A 19,941-nucleotide genomic window follows, 5' to 3' on the forward strand; every position below is an offset into this window, starting at 1 on the left:
GCAGACACCTCCAACCTCCGCGCTTTCCGATCTTAAACGGAGAGCTGTGAAAATATGCAGCCATCCTGAAAGATGCCGAAACCGTATTTACACGTTCGCCACGCGTACCCTGCCGACCCCCCCCCCTCCGACCCCCTCCCCTTTTTGTCCGACAGTTCTCCGAGTCATTCGGGGGGGGGAGTGATAGCGTGCTAACAGTTTATACTGCTCTCCTGCATGGTAAGGCCGGTCCCGGGAGCCTCTAGTTCCTCTGAGCCAGTTACAGTTTTATAGGGAATACAATCGAACGTCGTTTTATGTCCTTCAAAATTAAATGCACCCTGGAATTGCTTTTTAAATATAAAGAGCATGAGAATTAGTGCGATCCACCGACACGGCATTCATATAAATAAAGGACCCGGGAGTTCTTTAGACACGAAGGCGATATTCTATTAACCTCGGACAAACAATCCACGTATACTTAATTGTGCTCTGCGATATATTCAGTAAGACACGAGTAACACATTCACAAAATTCTCGGACTCAGGTGTTTTAGAATATTTGAACACGTTACGTTTATTGATTCAGCGGACGCTTTCATCCAAAGCGACTTCCAAACGAGGAAATACGAGCGAAGCGATAAATCAAGCGGAGGACGATACAGGTAGCGCTACTGCGCTGTACACAATTTATAATCCCACCGTTACGAGTTCGAGAGAAGCAAAGTGCGCAGAATCGTTTATTTATTATTATTATTGTTTATAAATACTGTGGGGATTGGCATATTAGGTGTTAGTTAAGTGCTCACGGAAGAGGTGGGTCTTTAGCTGTTTGTTTTTGTTTTGTTTTTTTTAAATAGTGATGGATTCCGCGGTCCGGATACGTGAAATTTCTAAATTTCGCACGATTTATTAACGGCTTGGTTTCCGTTCGCGTTGTCCGATTTTCAGGTCTTTCAGTTGTTAACAAAAGTTCGGTCTGAGAACTTCACACGGTTGCGTCACTTCCTGCTGGGTGGCTTCACCGCCAAATTCGTTTGCCTGTTATGGACGAACCATCGTGTGCATCACACGTGAAACGCGTTTGCCTTCTATAACCGTGTACCATATAGTCAAAAAGAGCAACTGTGTAAAAATGAACTTGTGAGCAACTTATGAATATGAGCATTAGAGTTACTGCTGAATTCATTATTAACACCACGGACTTCGTAGCGTCCTTCGAACCTGGCTTCGAAAGAATCGGAGGAATCACGTCCCCGCGACGTTCCGTTGAGGAGATATTACTGTAAAACATACGTCCAACGTTGCCCTATTGGTGGCGCTAGACGACTCGAACGGCGTGAACCGAAACTGCTGCGGAGGTAGCTTGGACTGTCCTCGATCGCTGCGCTAAATGTCATAGAGAGCATACGCAGCCTTCTACAGACTGCCACGGACTCCCTTACGGAAAAAGAAGGAGAAAGCATACCGTCACTAAAAGGTGCTTGGCCCCCTGATAATCGCTCCCTTACCTAAAACATGCTGAAGGAAATCTGAAACAAACCACACGCTGATTAATGAACAGTTACTCCTGAGCAAAAGAAAAGAACGCTCAAAGCAGAAAGAGAATGCATGAAGCGCTGCGCGAAATCCTAAACGCCCGACGTCTGGAAACAAATCTTGCATCAGATGTCTGTAAAAATTAAACAAACAAACATTAAATAAGTAGCAGGCAGCTAGCAAGCAGCTACAAAATCCACTCGATATTTACATGGTTCTCAGTCATGGACCCCCCCCCCCCCCAAGCCCAGCCCCCCCCAAACGTTGGGCGCAACCGGCTCGACTCTCTAGGAGTTATTTAACCATGGGAGGAAAAAAAGAAAGAAAAGAAAAGAAAAAAAAGGGAGGCAGGAGTGTCTGCAGTGGAAAGCGTTTGAGCTTTTACCCACTGAGTGTTCGCAAACGTCCTGAGAGCTGGCTAAACATGTAAAAACAACAGGCGAGCTGCTTTACAGCACTGAAGGATTAGGTTGGGGATTTACTCAAGCTAATTCCTGTTCAAGTAGGCTAGTGACGTAAACTACCTGGCCTAATATAGCACTACTGGCTAATATTATTAACACGTAACGATAACTGTTTGAGCTAGATCACCTACGAGACCCCGACGTTCTGCATGATGCATATCGGATCATTGATCGTTAACGGGAAACGCTTAGTACGTGCCTAGTATCGCCGATCGACACCTTCAGCGGGGAAAATTCAAAAAAAAAAAATCTTTTTACATCCACACACACACACACACACACACACACACACACACACACGCTCGCACACACCTTTCTGTCTCCAACCGCACGCCACGACTGAATTAAGGGCTCCTCAAAAAATCCGGAAAACATGGCACCGAAACTAAACAGGCCTAGAATGATCAGAATTGTAAATACGGAGAGGGAGCGTGCGTGCGTGTGTGTGTGCGTGCGTGTGTGTGTGTGTACGTGCGTGCGGGGGTGGCTGTTGGGGTGGGGGTTGGATTGGGGGTTTATTCCCAGATGCCACTCTCCTAGCACGTCTGAACTGCCTGCAAATTGAGAAGCTTTTAGCCGCTATTGTCGTTTTGCCCTGGGGTTTGGAATTAGCTAGGTATACATCTGAGCCCCGTGACCTTTGACCTTTGTGAAGGGGGTGCGGGTCCCCCTTTACTAATGCAAATCAGGCACGGTAACAATAGCAGGGGCAGAGACCCGAGCTCTCCGTGAAGAGGAAGTCGCTGCTCCTTCAAGCCTCCGTGAAGAAAAGGGTCGAGCGAGAAAAGCGCTCACTAAAAGTAAATAAACAAACAAACAAACAAATAAACGTCCAAAGATACAAACAAGAACCGTCATTCCGGAATAACACGAGACGTCCACTGTTCATAAACGCTCTTTGAGCTGACGAGTCTAAATTTAAAATGCTCTAATTTGGTCTTCAGCGTCACATGAGCTAACGATGACACGTCGATCATAACCTGTCGTCCACGAGTAAACATTTATTAGTGTCATGATTCGGGACTATAAACTAAACCTCACGCCAAACTGTTCAAGTTCAAGTCACAACATATTTGGCTCTGTACGGGTACTGTTAAAAAAATATATATTCACACTCACAGCCACACACACAAATTCCACAAGGGTTTACACATGGACCATCTCTCTTGGTGGGGGGGGGGGGGGGGGGGGGGGGCTGATAAAAAAAAATCAAATAAAATATCAAGGCCACAATCTATAAATAAATGAATGCAGAGATGGGATGATCGGATAATGAAAGAGTACAGGCTGGAGTCAACCGCACTAACTCAGGCAATGGAGCAAAAAAAAAATAATAAACAATATTCTAAAAATAAATAAATAAATAAATAAATAAATAGATAGATAAATAAATAAATAATGGAGTCAATGGATGCGCGTGTGAAGGACCTGGATGGCGTTTGGATAAACATGATATGCTCTTCCACACATTTCACACTATGAGTATAAGAGATACAGGCGTACTCAGTTTCCTAAAACAACCTGTAGCACACTGAAATGTAAATCAAATCCGCATACAGCTGCCTGGCGTGTGCGTTTCTCCGCCTCTCGCTCCGTCTACTTCTCTCTCCATCGATAGGCATGTGCTGATTGAGATCTCATCCTTCCGACTGTACGGTTGTAATAATTCGCCGCTCTTCATGCTCGTCTTTCATGGGCCGGCGAAGGGAATTATGGGACTGGCTGATCAGAAAAAGGACCCTCTTGTATGATTTGTCCAAAATATTGTCGCACCGTGGGTCTTAAAGTGGGGCCCTGGGGGGGGCGGGGGGTAGACCAGGGGTAAATGAAGCCCTGCCAGGGAGGGGTCGGTGTGTAGCAGTTCTTACAGCGGGGCTGGGTGAAATGACACAAATATATCGTATCACGATGCTTGAGGATGTTTTTACATTTAACAGCCTGGAAAACAGCAATAAAATAAACCAAACCCCCCCCCCCCCCCCCAAAAAAAAAAAAAAAAACACGTTAAAGTGAGTTTCATGATGCTTTTCTTTAATGCGTAGAAAGACAACTAAAAAAAAAAAAATTTTTATGTCAAATCGACGCCATCCGTTCAGTACCATTTCATTTGGGATGATTAAAAACGTGACAAATAAATAAATCACCATAGCAACGATATCTCAGCGATGTGTACCGCGTAATCATTTATCACGATATACGATATCGTATCGATACATCACCCAGCCCTAGCTTATCTGACTGGTCACTTGAAAAATCAATTTCAACACTTAATAATAATAATAAAAAAATAAATAAATAAATAAAAAAAAGCCGCCAGGTCACCCTGTGATTAACGTTAATTAATCGACTCGGAGTCTTAACAGAAAAGTGCCGGAGTGGAAAGCTCAGGAATAAAAGATTTACGGCTCAAACGCGGAGCGAATAATTATCGTGAACCGTACTGAATTTTGTTCATAAAATAAAAACCCGTATGGGGCTTGGGGAAATGTTTTTATTTTTTTAGCAAAAGATATGGGAACGTTTGCTTTACACCGCCTACCGCATGGGACAGCCCTTATCTCCGGAGCACATCCAACCTACGCAGCCTGAATAAAACACACCAAGTAACGTGGTGAATATCGGGAGACGTTGCCAGCACATGCCTATATACGCGCACGGTGTCGGGGACCGTTAACGACACACAGGACCGGGGTTGCCGATTCTGCACTTTCGACACCGTACGCCTGGGCTCCTCGATTTTTGATGGAACTAATAAATAATTACCTGCAAACACCGGCGACGTGAATTCCCCAGAACTGACGGGCGTGACCGATTCTTTCCCGTGAAGAGAGGATTCTCCGTAATGACCAAGCGCTCCGCGGTGCCAAATCGCTAATCGCCCGGATTGTGTTCTTTAAACGTGGAGCCGGGCGAAAACCCGAGGGCGTCGCTCTCGGCCCGGAGTGACCGAGAGGTACACGTCGTTTACGTGGATTTAATCGGGGCGAGACGCATGTTCGCGGTTAATTGCGAGACGTGTAAGCAGCAGGGTTTAGCTCATAGGCGGAATGTGCACGGAAAGGGCATATCAGTGACGCATGGCTGATGGAAGGGAAAGCGTGGAGGCTGCCTTACCTTCTTCTCCTTGTCATGGTGTTTATCCAAAGAGTGAGAGGAAGAATCGCTTAAGCTTTGAGCCCTACTACCACGGCCTTTGCTCCTTCTCTAAAAGGTGAAAGAGGAACTTCGAGTTACTATATCAAAATCTGTCCAGTTCACTTTGTTCTCTTGTGAAGCAACAAAGAAAAAATAAATAGATAGATAGATAAATAAACCTGTTACTGAAGTGAAAAAAAATAACCAAAAGAGTCAATGTCATGATGAGCACTAACAATGTAGAGTTTGGAGAATGAATGAATAAATGAATAAATAAATAAATAAATAAAAGTACCTAGAAATACTTGCCAAAATTGATTTTAAGAACTTCTTTTATCGTAGCAAGTATAAAAGACGGCCACTCCAAGGGCACATTATTGCTTTATCTGTTGAACAAAGTTTACAACTTGTCTGCTTAAAATCTTTGCCATTGCAAATAAATAAATAAATAAATAAATAGAATGAATTCCTAACGCGGATACTACAGTAGTAACGCCCGCGCTTACTGCCTCGATGGGCCGTCGCTGACGATACCGGCACGCTCACAGACACGCGAGCGGAAAATGCCGAAGCTCAGGTTAGGCTCTGTACGTTCTCAAACTGCTACCGAGTCATGCCGTTTCCTTACCTACCAATACAGGTTTCAAAATAAATAAATAATAATAATAATAAATAAATAAATAAATAAACAAACAAATCAAAATCAAGCAGGTTTTTAGGGCTGAGATGAAAAATGATCAAATTTCAAACAAAATGTTGGCACAGATTTTTTTTCAGTCATATTTATACACACACACACACACACAAAATATATATTATATATACATATATAAATAATATATATTATACACACACACACACAAAATATATATTATATATACATATATAAATAATATATATTATACACACACACACACACAAATATACATACGTACACACACACACATACATATATGCGTGTAGGAGATTTCAATGATCACATGTTACGGATTTGAAGGGGGGGGGGGGAAGGGGGGGGGGGGAGGGGTGGAGGAGGGGGGTCCAACCTAAAAAGAAAACGAAAGATAGCCGAGTGTGTGTTCTGCCGTGTTTGACGTCAGAAATGCGAAACACTAAGATACTGAGGTATTTTATAATAAAACTAAATATAATAACGCGGCTGCACCATACAGACCGGGGTGGGGGCGGGGGGGGGGGGTGTGCCATATTCCAATTAATCGTTCTGTAAATGAGATCTGATCCATTTACATTTATTTCGCCAAAACGGAGCTCTTTTATCGTTAATTGGACCAACGGGACTGTTCTCCAAAACAGCCACCGCGCTCATTCCCACAGCGCAGCGTTCACGCAGCTCCTGCTCACCGATACGGCGCCGTGTCTGCCTGCGCGCAAAAGGTTCCCATTATAACTTCATTATTATTATTATTTTATTCATTTATTTATTTTATGATCTAGTAATCGCTGTTTATATCCCAATAATATCATCGTGTTTATTTAAAAAATACATTAAAAAAAATTTTTAAAAAGACCTCGCACCTGACAAAATTACAATAAATAAATACGCCTAAAAGTCAGCCATTCAAACATAAAATTTCTGTTTTACGTCTTTCTTTCTTTCTTTGTTGTTGTTGTTGTTGTTGTTGTTGTTGTTGTTGTTGAGAATCTGAACAAGGTTAGCCGATTTAAAAAAAAGAAAGGAAAAGAATGAACTAAGAGTGATGATTGTGTACACTGATGAGCGAAAGTCCACCGAGGCGCGATATGAACCTCGCTGCGTTCGTCAGCGGAGTCGAGCGTGCCCGAAACTCAGCCCCGTCGCACAATTCCTGGTTCGTGCTTGTTCGTTCGTCAGTGCGAACTCTGTTCCTCGTCTCAAAAGACAACGTTAGAAACAGGATTAAAGGAGACTGCCTTCTCCTAAAATACCCAACCTTATTAAGGAGAATAACAGGACGGACGGGAACGCAGCGGGAGGGACTGTGATCTGAGGAAAATCGGCACGTCCCTGCTCTCGATGCTCTACATCAATGAGCTGGTCTTGTTTTGAAAGGGGGGGGGGGGGTAATCCAGTGTTAATAAAGTGTGAACGACACATTAATATTAACGTTAAATCATAAACACGGTGAAGAACCGGTCGTGCTGAGGCTTGAGATCCAGTGCCCTAAAGCTGAACGATAAACTTTTCAAAAAAAAAAAAAAAAAAAAAGAGACGTTCACACGACAAACTCTGACTTCCTGATCAAGGTCGAGTACAAATATTCAACCGACACGTATTTTCCTTTAAAGCTCTCTCTGAAACAGTTCTCCAGAGGACTGAAGCTCTGCGTAGAGTTTCACCTGATTCAAAAATAAACAAACAAACAAACAAATAAAGCAAAATTCGCGTTTCATTTAAACTCCACTTTTTTCCCCCCTTTTAAATAATATCATTCCGCTCGTTTAAATAACGACTCGGGGTAATCGTTTTCTTGTAGGCATGTTGACACGACGGCCCGCGTTATTAACAAATCAACATTATAAACAAATAAATAATGTTATTTATTTGTTTTTAAACTGAAATTGCTGCTACGGCGAGTTCACCGCAAATAAAACGCGACAAAACTCGCACATCCTAACGCGGAAATTTACTCTGGGTCCATGCCTGGTCCCGTTTGACTTTATTTCGATTGTGATTTTTAAATCCTAGTAAACGGCGCCCGGCGCGGAATTCTCCGTGTCCGATAATCCTAAAACCGCCCCGATTCCCGAACGTTATTCTCCCCGGAAAGAAAACATCGTCTCGTGACGCTATTACAGCTACAGATGTGCGAGAGCTCGCGAAGATGGCGTCAAAGTAAACAAATAAATAAAGAGAATAATGGAAAGGAAAAGCACGCGCGTTCTGCCGTTCGTCTGAACTGTTCCGACTGCACGGAAAGGCCGATGCGCACAGTGGTACGTCTCCATCCGTGCTTATAAGGAGGCCTGCTCCCCTCCTCCAGCACCTCTCAGAAGACCTGCAGTGTGAGAGAGGCCTTTGTTGGGATGGAAGACGCGCGCGCACACACACTCACACACACTCACACACACGAGGGACAAATCTGCGAAGCAGCAGGGGGTTGTGGCTTCAAATCCCACTGGAGCTCTGGCGCTGGAGTACGTTACCCCCACCTATCACTCTCACACACACAGGCGAGGCAGGAAGGAAAAGCACAGTGCTGCCACTCATCCTTCCCTGAAACTCTAGCCGTCTCTCCGAGCGAGGGATTAGGAGAGGGAGCAGGAAGAGGGGCACTGATGGAGGAGACAAAGGTTCAGAGAGTTGCTGCTGATTGTCAATGAGATTAAGGGGTTACGGGGGAGCAAGGGACAGACACTGGGTCATTCTTGTGTGTGTGTGTGTGTGTGTGTGTGTGTGTGTGTGTGTGTGTGTCAGTGTCATGGGGTTTGATTATGCCACAGCTCAGCTTTCAGCACCTGGAATTGAAAAGGGAGTTCAAGAAATGAAGAGTTATTCCTGATGAGTGTTAAAAAAAAGAAAAGAAAACCCCCGACTCGTCGTGCAGGCGTTAACCGGCGCCGTCGGCGTGGATCCGGACCTTCCCGGTACCGTTTACTTCGATTTACGCGCTTACTATTCAAATACAAAAAGGTGAAAGGAAGTAATATTCCGACGTACGTGGAGGAAGCCCGAGCGGTCGCACGGAACCGGACGGCGGAATGACCGAGCGTTCGCTCGTTTCTGATTGGCCGGCTGGGGCGGGTTATTTCATATACCGTGCGTCCGTAATGTAGATGGGGGACTGGCACGTAACCATGACGATGAGCACGAGCGACGGTCTAGACCACGTTGGCGGTCATGCTTCACTCTCACCCGCTAAACGAGACGCAGGTTTTAGAATTCGGTTTGAATAGAATTTGAGTTACGCGTGTAAATAAATAAATAAATAAATAAATAAATAATAATAATAATAATAATAATAATAATAAAAAATTGTACAACAAGTGCGCGCGCGCGCGTGTGTGTGTGTGTGTGTGTGTTAAAAAGGATCACTCTTACGCCCACAAACACAACAAGTATTAATGTGTCGCAGCTGTGTAACGTTTAAACGCGCAGACTATAAGTGAAGCACTTATGTGCAATAAAATAAAATAAAAAACAACAACAACAACAACAACAACAAACGATCATCACCGTATCCTGTACGTCTCGTCTGCGTGACAATGACTGAAATGAAATGACTGAAATGATTACTGGAAAAGGTGAAACTGGTGAGTAAGGAGGAGTCTCGCCATTTCCCGATTTGGGCCACTAGACTCGTATCACACCGGAGCGGATTCAGCGGCGTCACCAAATATGCGAGAGCGGTCTCGTCACGTGGAAGCCGTCACTTTGTGCGGAAAAAACTCCACTTGTTTGGTGTCAGTTTGTGTATTTATCTGTGTGTTATTTAAATAAATAAGTAAGTAAATAAATAATAGTAATATCAGACCTTTTTTGTCAGATTTTGGTTCACACGCTGGAGTAATACACAGACGTGAACATGCAACCGCCCCCGCAGTACGACGCTTCCGAGCACGACGCACAGCCGGACACGGAGTTTTAACGTAGCGGAACGCAATAAAGCGGAACACGTGATCGGGCAGTTTATAAAAAACAATGCAGATAAACTATTTCCTCTCATCTCCACTTCCTTCTTCTAGCACATGCCAAGTGAAAAATTTCATCTGAAAAAGGCGCGCGCGCACACACACACACGCACGCACGCACGCGCACACACACGCACGCGCACACACACGCACGCGCACGCACACGCACGCGCACGCACACGCACGCACACGCACGCACGCGCACACACACGCGCACACACACACGCACGCGCACACACACACACGCACGCACGCACACACACGCACGCACGCACACGCACACACGCACGCACGCACACACACGGTGGCATTTTAGTGCCACATAAAAAAAAATAAATGATCATGAGGAGAAAAGTCATAATATTTTGAGAATAAAGTCATAGTAATAGGAGAATAAATCTGAATATTTTGATAATAAAGTTGTAGTACGAGAATAAAGTCGGAATATTTGGAGAAAAGTCGGAATATTTGGAGAATAAAGTCGGAATATTTTGAGAATAAAGTCGGAATATTTTGAGAATAAAGTCGGAATATTTGGAGAAAAGTTGGAATATTTGGAGAAAAGTCGGAATATTTGGAGAATAAACTGGTAGTAGTACGAGAATAAACTCGTAACATTTTGATAATATAGCCAGAATATTTTGAGAATAAAGTCGGAATATTGAGAATAAAGTCGGAATATTTTGAGGATAAAGTCGGAATATTTTGAGGATAAAGTGGGAATATTTTGAGGATAAAGTGGGAATATTTTGAGGATAAAGTTGGAATATTTTGAGGATAAAGTCGGAATATTTGGAGAATAAAGTCGGAATAATTTGAGAATAAACTCGTAGTAGTAGAAGAATAAATTCGTAATATTTTGAGGATAAAGTCGGAATATTCTGAAAATAGTCGGAATATTTTGAGGATAAACTCGTAGCAGTACAAGAATAAAGTCATTTACCAACAGACCTCACTGTGAAAGACCGTGCAGAACAATTCTGTGCGACTGCAATTTCGCCAATTCGAGTAGTTTTCTGCAAAAAAAAAAACTTATTTTATTTTATTTTTTTAAAAAGCACAAAAAAGTCGCATCGCACGTTCAGAAAAAAGCTGCAGCAAAATCCAGCGATTCTGGCCGCGACGATCCCAGCGAAATCCTGTCCGGACTGAACGGAGTGCGGTTTGTGCGAAAACAGAAACGGGTGCCACGGTCACGAGTCTCCAGAAGGACTTCCGCAGATTCCGCACGATATCTCGTTTCCTCACCGACCTGCGCAGCGTGCGCCCGGGGCGCCGGACGCGTGTCCACACGGCACAGGGCTGCTCCCTGAGATCGCCGTGTTTACTGTACTAGTGTTTACTGCTTTCAACAGGGGATATTTTTTACATGTACAAATGTTTCATTTCGTCATTTTGATGAAGGCATCTTTGCTTTAAAGTACTTCTTTGCATACACCCCAGACAGAGGTCCTCGACCTTTTGTGACTAAAGCCTCCCCGACCATAACGTCCGATCTAGAGGGGTGAAGACGAACACGTGCTTCCTCGGAGACGCGTGAAGCCGAGTGCATCTTCTCGCCGTGCCGCTTACGCTACGTCACAGGGCGACGTAACACGCACGGAAGGAAGTGCTATCCGCCCCCATCCCCGTGCGTGAGCGCGCAGACGCCCGTGATTGGCTAGTGTCGCTGTGAGTGATAGGGGAGAATGACCACGCCTCCTCCCCTCCCACCCTCTCTCAAAGCAGGGACGATTTTGTTCTCTAAGCCACGGACGGCTGTGCCATCGTCGCGATTCAAAGTCGTGATCTCCAGATGATGGGGCGGACGCTATCCTGCAATACTGAGGTTATGTTTATAAACCGGAACGGACGCAGAGATGACGGATCACAAACGGTCCTGCGTCTGTATTAAATTATATTATATTATATCTCTATATACTGAAAATCGTCACTGGGCTATACGGGAATGTCTTCTCACAGACGGACACTCCCGACGCTCCTTCAAACGTGTCCCGAACAGAAGAAACGAGTCCTTCTGAATGATTCGGGGACTCGAATCCAAAGTGGCCCTAAAATATCGATGACGCTACATAACAATTCTAAATGCTATTTATTTCATACTGGATTTATTTAGTTATTCTAAGGCATGCTCTCCGTCCTCGCTCATTCCTTAAACAGCTAGTCCACACACACACACACACACACACACACACACGACGCTGAACGCCCCCCCCCACTCACCACGCTGCTGTTCTGAATGATAGCGCGTTAAAGACGGCAGCTGCGGCGGAACAGAGCGGAGTCGGTTGACGAGGACAGCAGCAGGCGAGCTGCGTGCAAATACTTCATCTTCAAGGCAAATGAGCATGAACCGAAGGCTACCGGTGAGCCTGTATGCAAAAGTTTCCCCAGAACTAGACCAGTGAAGAGTGTTAGCAACAAAAAAAAAAAAAAACCCCCCAAAAAAAACCTGATGGAACGACACGCAATGTCGAAATTTAGGGACAACTTCCACTTCGAAGTCGACGCGCAAGTAAACAGGACTACAATGCCCATAAACACGAGTACCATCAGTTCTGTTTGGCACTGGTTTATATATAAATATATATTTAGAATCCAGCTGAAACCTTTGGGGCTGGTAGGAAATGCACAACCCGAGTGTTCTTTCTGGTATCCGGACAGCGCGTGTTTGGTACGATATACAGACGATAAGAAAATCCCATCAGGAAGGCAGAACAAACAGAACGTTCTGTTCAGCTTCAGATGATGTAACAGCGAGAAACGCAACAGCGAGGTGAAAGTCCACTCTGAGGGCTATTTAATCATTTGTGGACTTGGTTTTTTTTTTTTTTTTTTTAAAAACAAACCAAACAGTCCAGAATAACCGCGGCAAGCGGTCAACCATCACAAATGCTCGGGTATGAAACAGCAACTCTGGATACTGTATGACCGACACCGGCATGCGCACACTCAACGGAAAAACCCACACCGGAACGTCATCGGTACAACTTACAGCGTAAAGTGCTGATCACCAACCCTGCTCCTGGAGATCTAGCTTCCTGAAGACTTCCGTACCCACCTGACCGCTTAGTCGTCGCCTTAGGGGCTTCTCGATCGGCTAGAACAGGCGCGTTGGATTTTGGTTGGAGATGAAACCTTCAGGAAGGGAGATCTCCAGGAACGGGGGTTGGTGACCACTGGTCTAGAGTCTATTCTAGACCAGAGGTACTCAAACTTTTATAACTAAAGCCCTCCCAATCATGTGACACCCCCCCCCCACCACCACCGTATAGGAGGAGACCAGGTATAATGCTTATCTAATCTATATAAAACCTGTCCAACATACACATACATACATATATACACGTATAATATACAGATAAATGTGAGTCGCTCTGGATAAGGGCGTCTGCAAAATGCCATGGATGTGAATGTAAATGAGGAGGAAATTAGAAGGTTCCCCGGAAACCGATACATCGGTGTCCCAACGCGTACTGAACTCATGTACACGATAGACTGACTCGTGACCCGATCGAGGAGCCGATCGAGACACACCGCATGTCTGTGACGATCGCGCCAATACAAAATCACCATCTCAAGCTGGAAAGCTCGTATACTCTCGGCAGTTCTGCTCCTCAAAAGGCGTCTACCGTCTAGAAACGGGATCGGGCGTGCCTCGGTAACGACCGATGGCGGGCTCGGTCAGGCGGCGCGTCTGCCGTGGAGTTCTCCCGGCTGTCGTGCGTACTACACGGCGCTCGACACTCCTTCACTCCACGATCACGTCTCATTGCGCGTGGAAGTCTTCTGAACGTCCTTAACGGTGTCAGGCAGCTACGGCGTATACCCTGATTTCATCAAGCCTCCGATTATATAACAAGAACCCTTTGAGCCCCATCGTCTAAAGGCGCACCGACAACTGCGATACGACATATCGCGATCTTGAACATGCAAAATACTGATCTAGTGGACGTTTTAAAATACCGCAGCCACTCTTTTCAGCCTTTCTGCGCAAGACACCGAGAAACAAGGACAGCAGCCGTCTCAAGTCCCTTATCCTGGACGTGTTTTAAGGCAGCATTACCGCTAGGCCATAAATCAGTTTCCGAGGAAAGACATTTTCTTGGCAGACAGAACCGCCTCTCAGTTCAGTACAATACTGTGAAAACATCAAAAGCTTTAGTAGCCACCATATGAAAATTTCATGTTGGCACACGCTTAAAGTTAGAATGAAGAGTTAACGTTGCGTCTTACCAGTTTGCTGTAATGGTACTTGCAGTAGCCACAGTATTTGACGTTGTCGGCGTCCGAGCCTTGCTCTTCACACAGCAGGCCGGCGAACTGAGCGCTGCGGAGGGGGGGAGGAATAATAAAAACGGGCGTGTTATTTCAAGAAATCCATCAAGCAAAATAAACTCCACAAAAGTTCAAAAGGCACACGGAAAACCCCAGGGGAACACGTCGTCTATTCTCTCACCCGCCTTCTTACGAGAACACAAGTTCTCTGTTCAGACGAGGCGACTCGGACGGCGGTGCCAGGCCGGTAAGCTTCAAACCTGCCTTACTTGTTGGTTACACCGCGTTCTACTAAAACCAGTAACTCGGAATTTCCCATCTCCGACTCGTAATTTCCGACAACGAGAAAAAAGCTCAGCGTGTGACGTCAAACCGATCAATCGGTGGCCGCTCGCGGCGCCGACAGATCGAATCGATACAGCCGCGCGAGCTTGTTAAACCGGTAACGTCATACAGTTCGCCGTTTTGAGGACGTTTATATGCGTCAATCATGACGGCAGGGCTGCACGATCAGGACCAAAATGATAATCACGGATTATTTTTGATCAATTTTTTATCAAGATTATTCATTGATCTTAGGGACGACGTATTTTTTATTGCTCTTTCACATTTAAATAAAAAACAGGCCGCTGCTTTCACCTCCATGTCGTGCTACTTTCCTGCTAACGTACAAACCTTTGCATCAAATTAGACCGGTCCTTAAAGCGCATCGTCTCGTAGCAGCGAAATATAAATTAAAAAAATAGTACACAAAATATAGGATGTTCTCCTCGTGCAAGCGCTGGAGCGCGCTCTGACGGGCTAAAATGCTAACGGGTTTGCGGGTTCTGGCATCACAAAATGGGGTCACCCCTGCGCCGCTCTATGGTGATCGGCTGTAAGTTTAGGAAGCGCTCGATTTCGTACGCAGCGGAGTTTTCTACGAGCGGAGGACGGACTTTAAACGTCAGTATCGCGGTCGATCATGTTCGTGTAATCGTGGGCGGTCAAAATAGTAATCCGTTAACTGTGCAGCCCTACATGACGGTCAGCTCGCTAGATTGTTGGTAACCAAAGATGAACATGGGGGGTGTCTGAAACGCCCCCACACCCGCACCCGACTTCCCACTTCCGAGTGAAGTTTTGATTATTGGCCTTGTAGTTCCAGCGCAAAGGTTAACAATCATGCCTGGGTATAGTATAATGACTTCACTTCCAACTACTATTAATTCAAAATTCCTTCATTACTAATGAATATTACTTTTATACAAACTACTCATGATAAACGAGTGGCTTCAATTCGGAGAAATATACCATGTATAAAAACGTATACGGTGTAGAGTACGGGGCGTCGCAGAAATCTCCGTGAACACGGAAAATGAACACTTTTGAAAAACTGCGTGTTTGTATTATATTATATATTTTCCACGTAGCGTTTAAGAATGCCTTTGATGAAAGATGGCGAGGGAACATGGCGAGCACGTCGCACGCACGACGCTGTTGCCGGAATTATTATCAAATTCAGAAAGACTGGGAGCGTTGCGGACCACGACGGTCCTCGACATGGGGGGGACTACGTATGGAGATTTTTGGGACACTCTGTATATCCGTGCATCCATCCATTTTCCGGTCACGGGGAGCCTGGAGAATATCCCGGGGACTCGGGGAACAACGCGGGGGACACCCTAGACACGGTTCCAGCCCGTCGCAGGGCACAATCACACTCACACAACTTGGAAATACCAATCGGCCTACAGCGCACGTCTTCGGACTTGGGGAGGAAACCGGAGTACTCGGAGGGAACCCCCGAAGCGCGGAGAGAACATGTAAACCCCGCGCACACGGGGCGGAGGCAGGACTCGAACCCCCGAACCCAGAGGTGCGAGGCAAACCACTAACTAAAATATCACAATTATGAAAACTAGTGTTTTGTTTATTTATTTATTTTTGAGTATTTCTAAAAATCATCAGTTCATTTTTTTTATTTATTTATTTATTTATTTATTTTTAAAGCTGTGTCATTTTGATTAATACAAAATAATAAAACACAGAATAATTACAGCTACTCTAAAATGAAACTGACTGGATAATTGATCACGATATCAACATTACATCATCAGGCATCTCACGGCGACACGCGCGAATCGAAGACGGTGAAGTGACGCTCACGATGATACTGCTCGAAAATGCTACGGAAGTAAAAGAAGAGGGTCAAAGTTCACGTTTTTCTACCCCTTTTTCAGTATGGAAATTAGCTAGGAATAAAACCAGACAGAGATGGCAGCCGTTGAGTGTAACGGACGCGTGCTAGACGTCCTTGGACTCACCATGTGACGTGGAAAGCCTGGCGACAGCCGTGTTTGTTACAGGCCATGCAGGCTCCCGTGGCCGCTTTACTCTCCCGGCCTTGCTCTTCGCAAATGTAGCACGTCTGAAAGCACAAACCACACTGGATCAGACATCGCACAGCACACGACACGTTAACACACAGACACCTTACTGTATTACTGCGGTTCTACACGGCTGACGACTACTTCCAGACTGGGATCCTTAAATGGTTTACCGTCTCGAGCTCCTTTGGTGTCGCTTTGCGCTGAAACCCCGACATATACGCTTCTAGGTCACTTCATTAGGGACACCGGATCATTTGTGTCGTTCTGCCGAGTTCTACTCCTGTTAGCCGGGAACGGGAAACGTGACACTAGACTGGGCACGAGATCGCCGAAACGTGACGGCTGAAGACCGGAAAAAGATTGACCCACATTCTAGCAGCACTACCCAAACAGGCCGCGGCATTCAGCGATGACGGATTTATATTAAACGGGCCCAAAGTACGCCAAGAAAACATTCCCCACACCGTTACACTACCTCCACCAGCCTTATGTCAACAGTCTGGGCAGGCTGGGTTCATGCATTCATGTTGTTGGCGCCAAATTCTGACCCTAATGTCAGTGTGCCTCGGCGGAAATCGAAACCGATCAGACCACGTTGATCAGGCCACGTCTTTCCAGTCTTCAGCTGCACGATTTTGGCGAGTCTGTCCCCGCTGTCTCAAAGTCCTGTTCCTGTCCGACAGCAGTGGAGCACGACGTTGACTCCTGCTGCTGTAACCCCTGTGCTTTCTGAGACGCATTTCTGCGCACCACGGTTGTAAAGACGAGTGATTTGAGTGTCCATAGCCTTCCTTTAAGCTTCAACCAGGGTGACCATTCTACTCCGATCTCTCTCATCAACCCGGGGTCTCCTCTCGCTGAGCTGCGGACTCGCCGGATGATTCGGGGACGTTTTTTTTTGTTTTAAGACGATTCTGTGTAAACTCTCCAGACTTTCATGTGTCGGAAAGTAATTAAAAATGGCTGTTCGCGCGGTGGTTCCGTAACCAGAGTATCGTCTTAATGGGGTTCATAGTGGATTATCGTCGTCCATGTAAACGCACGGAACGTTTCCTATAATAAATACTATTAATAAAAGCGCCGCGTGCGTCAGACCTACACGGAGATGCCCGGATCCGCTCGGTCGCCGTCGGCGCGGAACTTCTGCCCGGTGCCCACCGTATTGAGTCGTTGCAGTCAGATCACACCCCCCGAGTGCGCCGCTTCAAATTTGTTAATGTGCACTGTAATTTCATGGCTGTGAAAAGCTGCTGATGTGGTATATACAGTGCAGCTGCGAGAGGCGTCGCGTGTCGACTGTGACAGCATCGACAATTTAACAAGCCTCTCCGAAGCCCATCTCGGTAGCACGGCCGATTATCAGGCGAATAATGACCACGCGGTTTGAAATTGGCTCGCGCTGAAGACTCAATTACCGAGAAAACCGAAAGCGTTTCATCACAGATTGAATATTTCAAGCATGAGATTAAACTTGCACTCGTAACACATCGCATGCAGTGTCACATATTGCTGACTGCTTGTTTCATCACGCCGCCTCGGCTGGAATTAGTTCTACCGTGAATTTATCGTCTCGAGATGAGAAATATGATAAACGCACGGGATGATCATCGCCCAGGCTAATATCACGGTTTTTCTGCTTGGGCTTACTTCACAGAGCAGCATTAAAACGCTGGAGCATTAAAAGTGAGGGTTTCCTTAATAGAGCTAAACAAAAGGGGATCCCCCCTCCCCTCCCCACCACCCCCCACTCGACGTATTCATATTCAAATTCGTATTTAGGAAGAAAATGACTTTTTTTTTTTTTTGGTGATGTAAGCTATACCGGCATAAACATAACAACAGGACTGTTTTACCTCTCTCGCGCTCACACACATCCATTCTCAATTTTTTTAGGTTTTCGATGCCGATCGAACGGGTATCCCGTTAACGGTAGTAGCGGTTAACGTTAACGCAAATTCTTTTTAAAGGACGGGCACATAACCCGTTTTCTTCATTCAAAAGTAAAGGAACGAGCACTCCTGAAACCCTAGCGTCGCTATGAAGATATCGCATTTTTGAAGACGCTGAACTTAGTTTGGCGTGAGAATTTTAGAAAGAAAAAAAAAACACCATACGGTACCTGCCCGAATAGCATGTAGTAGGTGTTTTACTACCGCAAAGCCTGGGAATGATCAACAGTGCCAGGAATAAGAAACACCATTTAAAATGATCTCGTTCGGATTCGTCTGTTCTATTGTATTCAGCTAAGCACTGAAATTATAGGACTGCAAACAAACACAAAAGTGACATTAGAGCAGTCTCTCTCTCTCTCTCTCTCTCTCTCTCAGCCTTTAATGGTAACGCTTCAGAGCTGAAACGACGTAGTGAGCTCACCTTATTGTAGCGCTCATGAGGGACGGACTGTAAAACGATAGGCTCCATGGTGGAGACGTTGGCGAATTCCACCTCTGGGATGTAGAGCGCACAAACCACATGAGCCCAGCCTTAAAGAGAGCAGGAAAAACAACATGACTGCTGGGTTACTGTGTCACTATCCACACCAGGCAACAGGTTATACAATACACAATTACAAATTAACAACGGATTTTTTTTTTTGATCCCTCACACACACACACACACACACACACATAAAAATGGATCAAAAAAAGGATTACATATTGCAACAATTACCTTTCAAGCTCTGATTTTCGGGGATAACAATATTCATACTATCGTCTTAGATGATTACACGAGCTAGTGCAAGATGACGCCAGGGGTGACTTCTGGCTCCTCGTGGTTCAGAGCCACTGAGGGAGAAATGCAGCAGTTCACTATATTCTCTATTTGTTCAGTTCTACCATTGCGCGCAGCGGTGAGTCATTAAATCAGCTTTATAATAAAAAAAAAAAATCAATTAAATACTCACTGCTGGAAACCCGTGTCAATTTTTCATAACCTTAACTTCACCTTATTTACTCGCTGAATTCATTCGTTCTTTATAATGCAAAGCCAACAGTCAAAATAATACGAGCACAACAAAATAACCTGAACGCAAAAATGAGAATTGAACGCAAGAAGTTTTTCAACTCATCAAAAAGATGAAAGGGAAAACCAGATGGATCGGAGCGGCGAGAACTGATCGAGGATAACCGGTCAGGAACGTCGTCGCCTGCGCGGGCGGCGTGGGGGGGGGGGGGGGGGGGGGGTGTTTACTCGCTGCTTTACTTCTGTTTGGAAAACACGCGTCGGAGAGTACAAACCAAAGTCGTGTCCTGAATGGCGTACTGTACACTCGCAGCCTGTACCCTGAATTTTAGAAGTGTAATATCGCCTCGAATGGAACACGGGCGGTTCCTTTATTAACCGGGAGAAGTAGAAGACCATTCGTAGTTGATGGGTTGGAGGATGCTGATATGTATATGATTATATATGAAAAGTGTCCCTTTTTATTTTTTATTTGTTTTTGTTGTTTTTTTTTCGCTGTTTGTGCGTCAGTTTCTTTTTAAAATCATTATTTATTATATTTTTATTTAATTATAAGGCTGCCTTTTTTCCGTTAATTTTTTT

At 45.2% G+C, this 19,941-nt stretch overlaps 1 protein-coding gene across 10 annotated transcripts in view; it reads right to left on the reverse strand.

The window, feature by feature from the left end:
• mllt10 (MLLT10 histone lysine methyltransferase DOT1L cofactor) overlaps positions 1–19,941 on the reverse strand; it is a 75,866-nt gene that overhangs the window by 41,928 nt on the left and 13,997 nt on the right. For 8 of the 10 annotated variants that reach the window (XM_017453101.3, XM_017453105.3, XM_017453100.3 and 5 more), the window contains exons 4-7: positions 18,769–18,878; positions 16,330–16,433; positions 13,982–14,075; positions 5,096–5,185 (exon numbers count right to left, since the gene is read on the reverse strand). In XM_017453101.3, the coding sequence (XP_017308590.1) occupies positions 5,096–5,185; positions 13,982–14,075; positions 16,330–16,433; positions 18,769–18,878 (398 nt within the window). The remainder of the gene's footprint in view (positions 1–5,095; positions 5,186–13,981; positions 14,076–16,329; positions 16,434–18,768; positions 18,879–19,941) is intronic. The other 2 variants (XM_017453102.3, XM_017453099.3) reach the window with 1 other exon arrangement.

This window comes from Ictalurus punctatus, chromosome 23, assembly GCF_001660625.3.
Source record: "Ictalurus punctatus breed USDA103 chromosome 23, Coco_2.0, whole genome shotgun sequence".
NCBI classification, from domain to species: domain Eukaryota; kingdom Metazoa; phylum Chordata; class Actinopteri; order Siluriformes; family Ictaluridae; genus Ictalurus; species Ictalurus punctatus.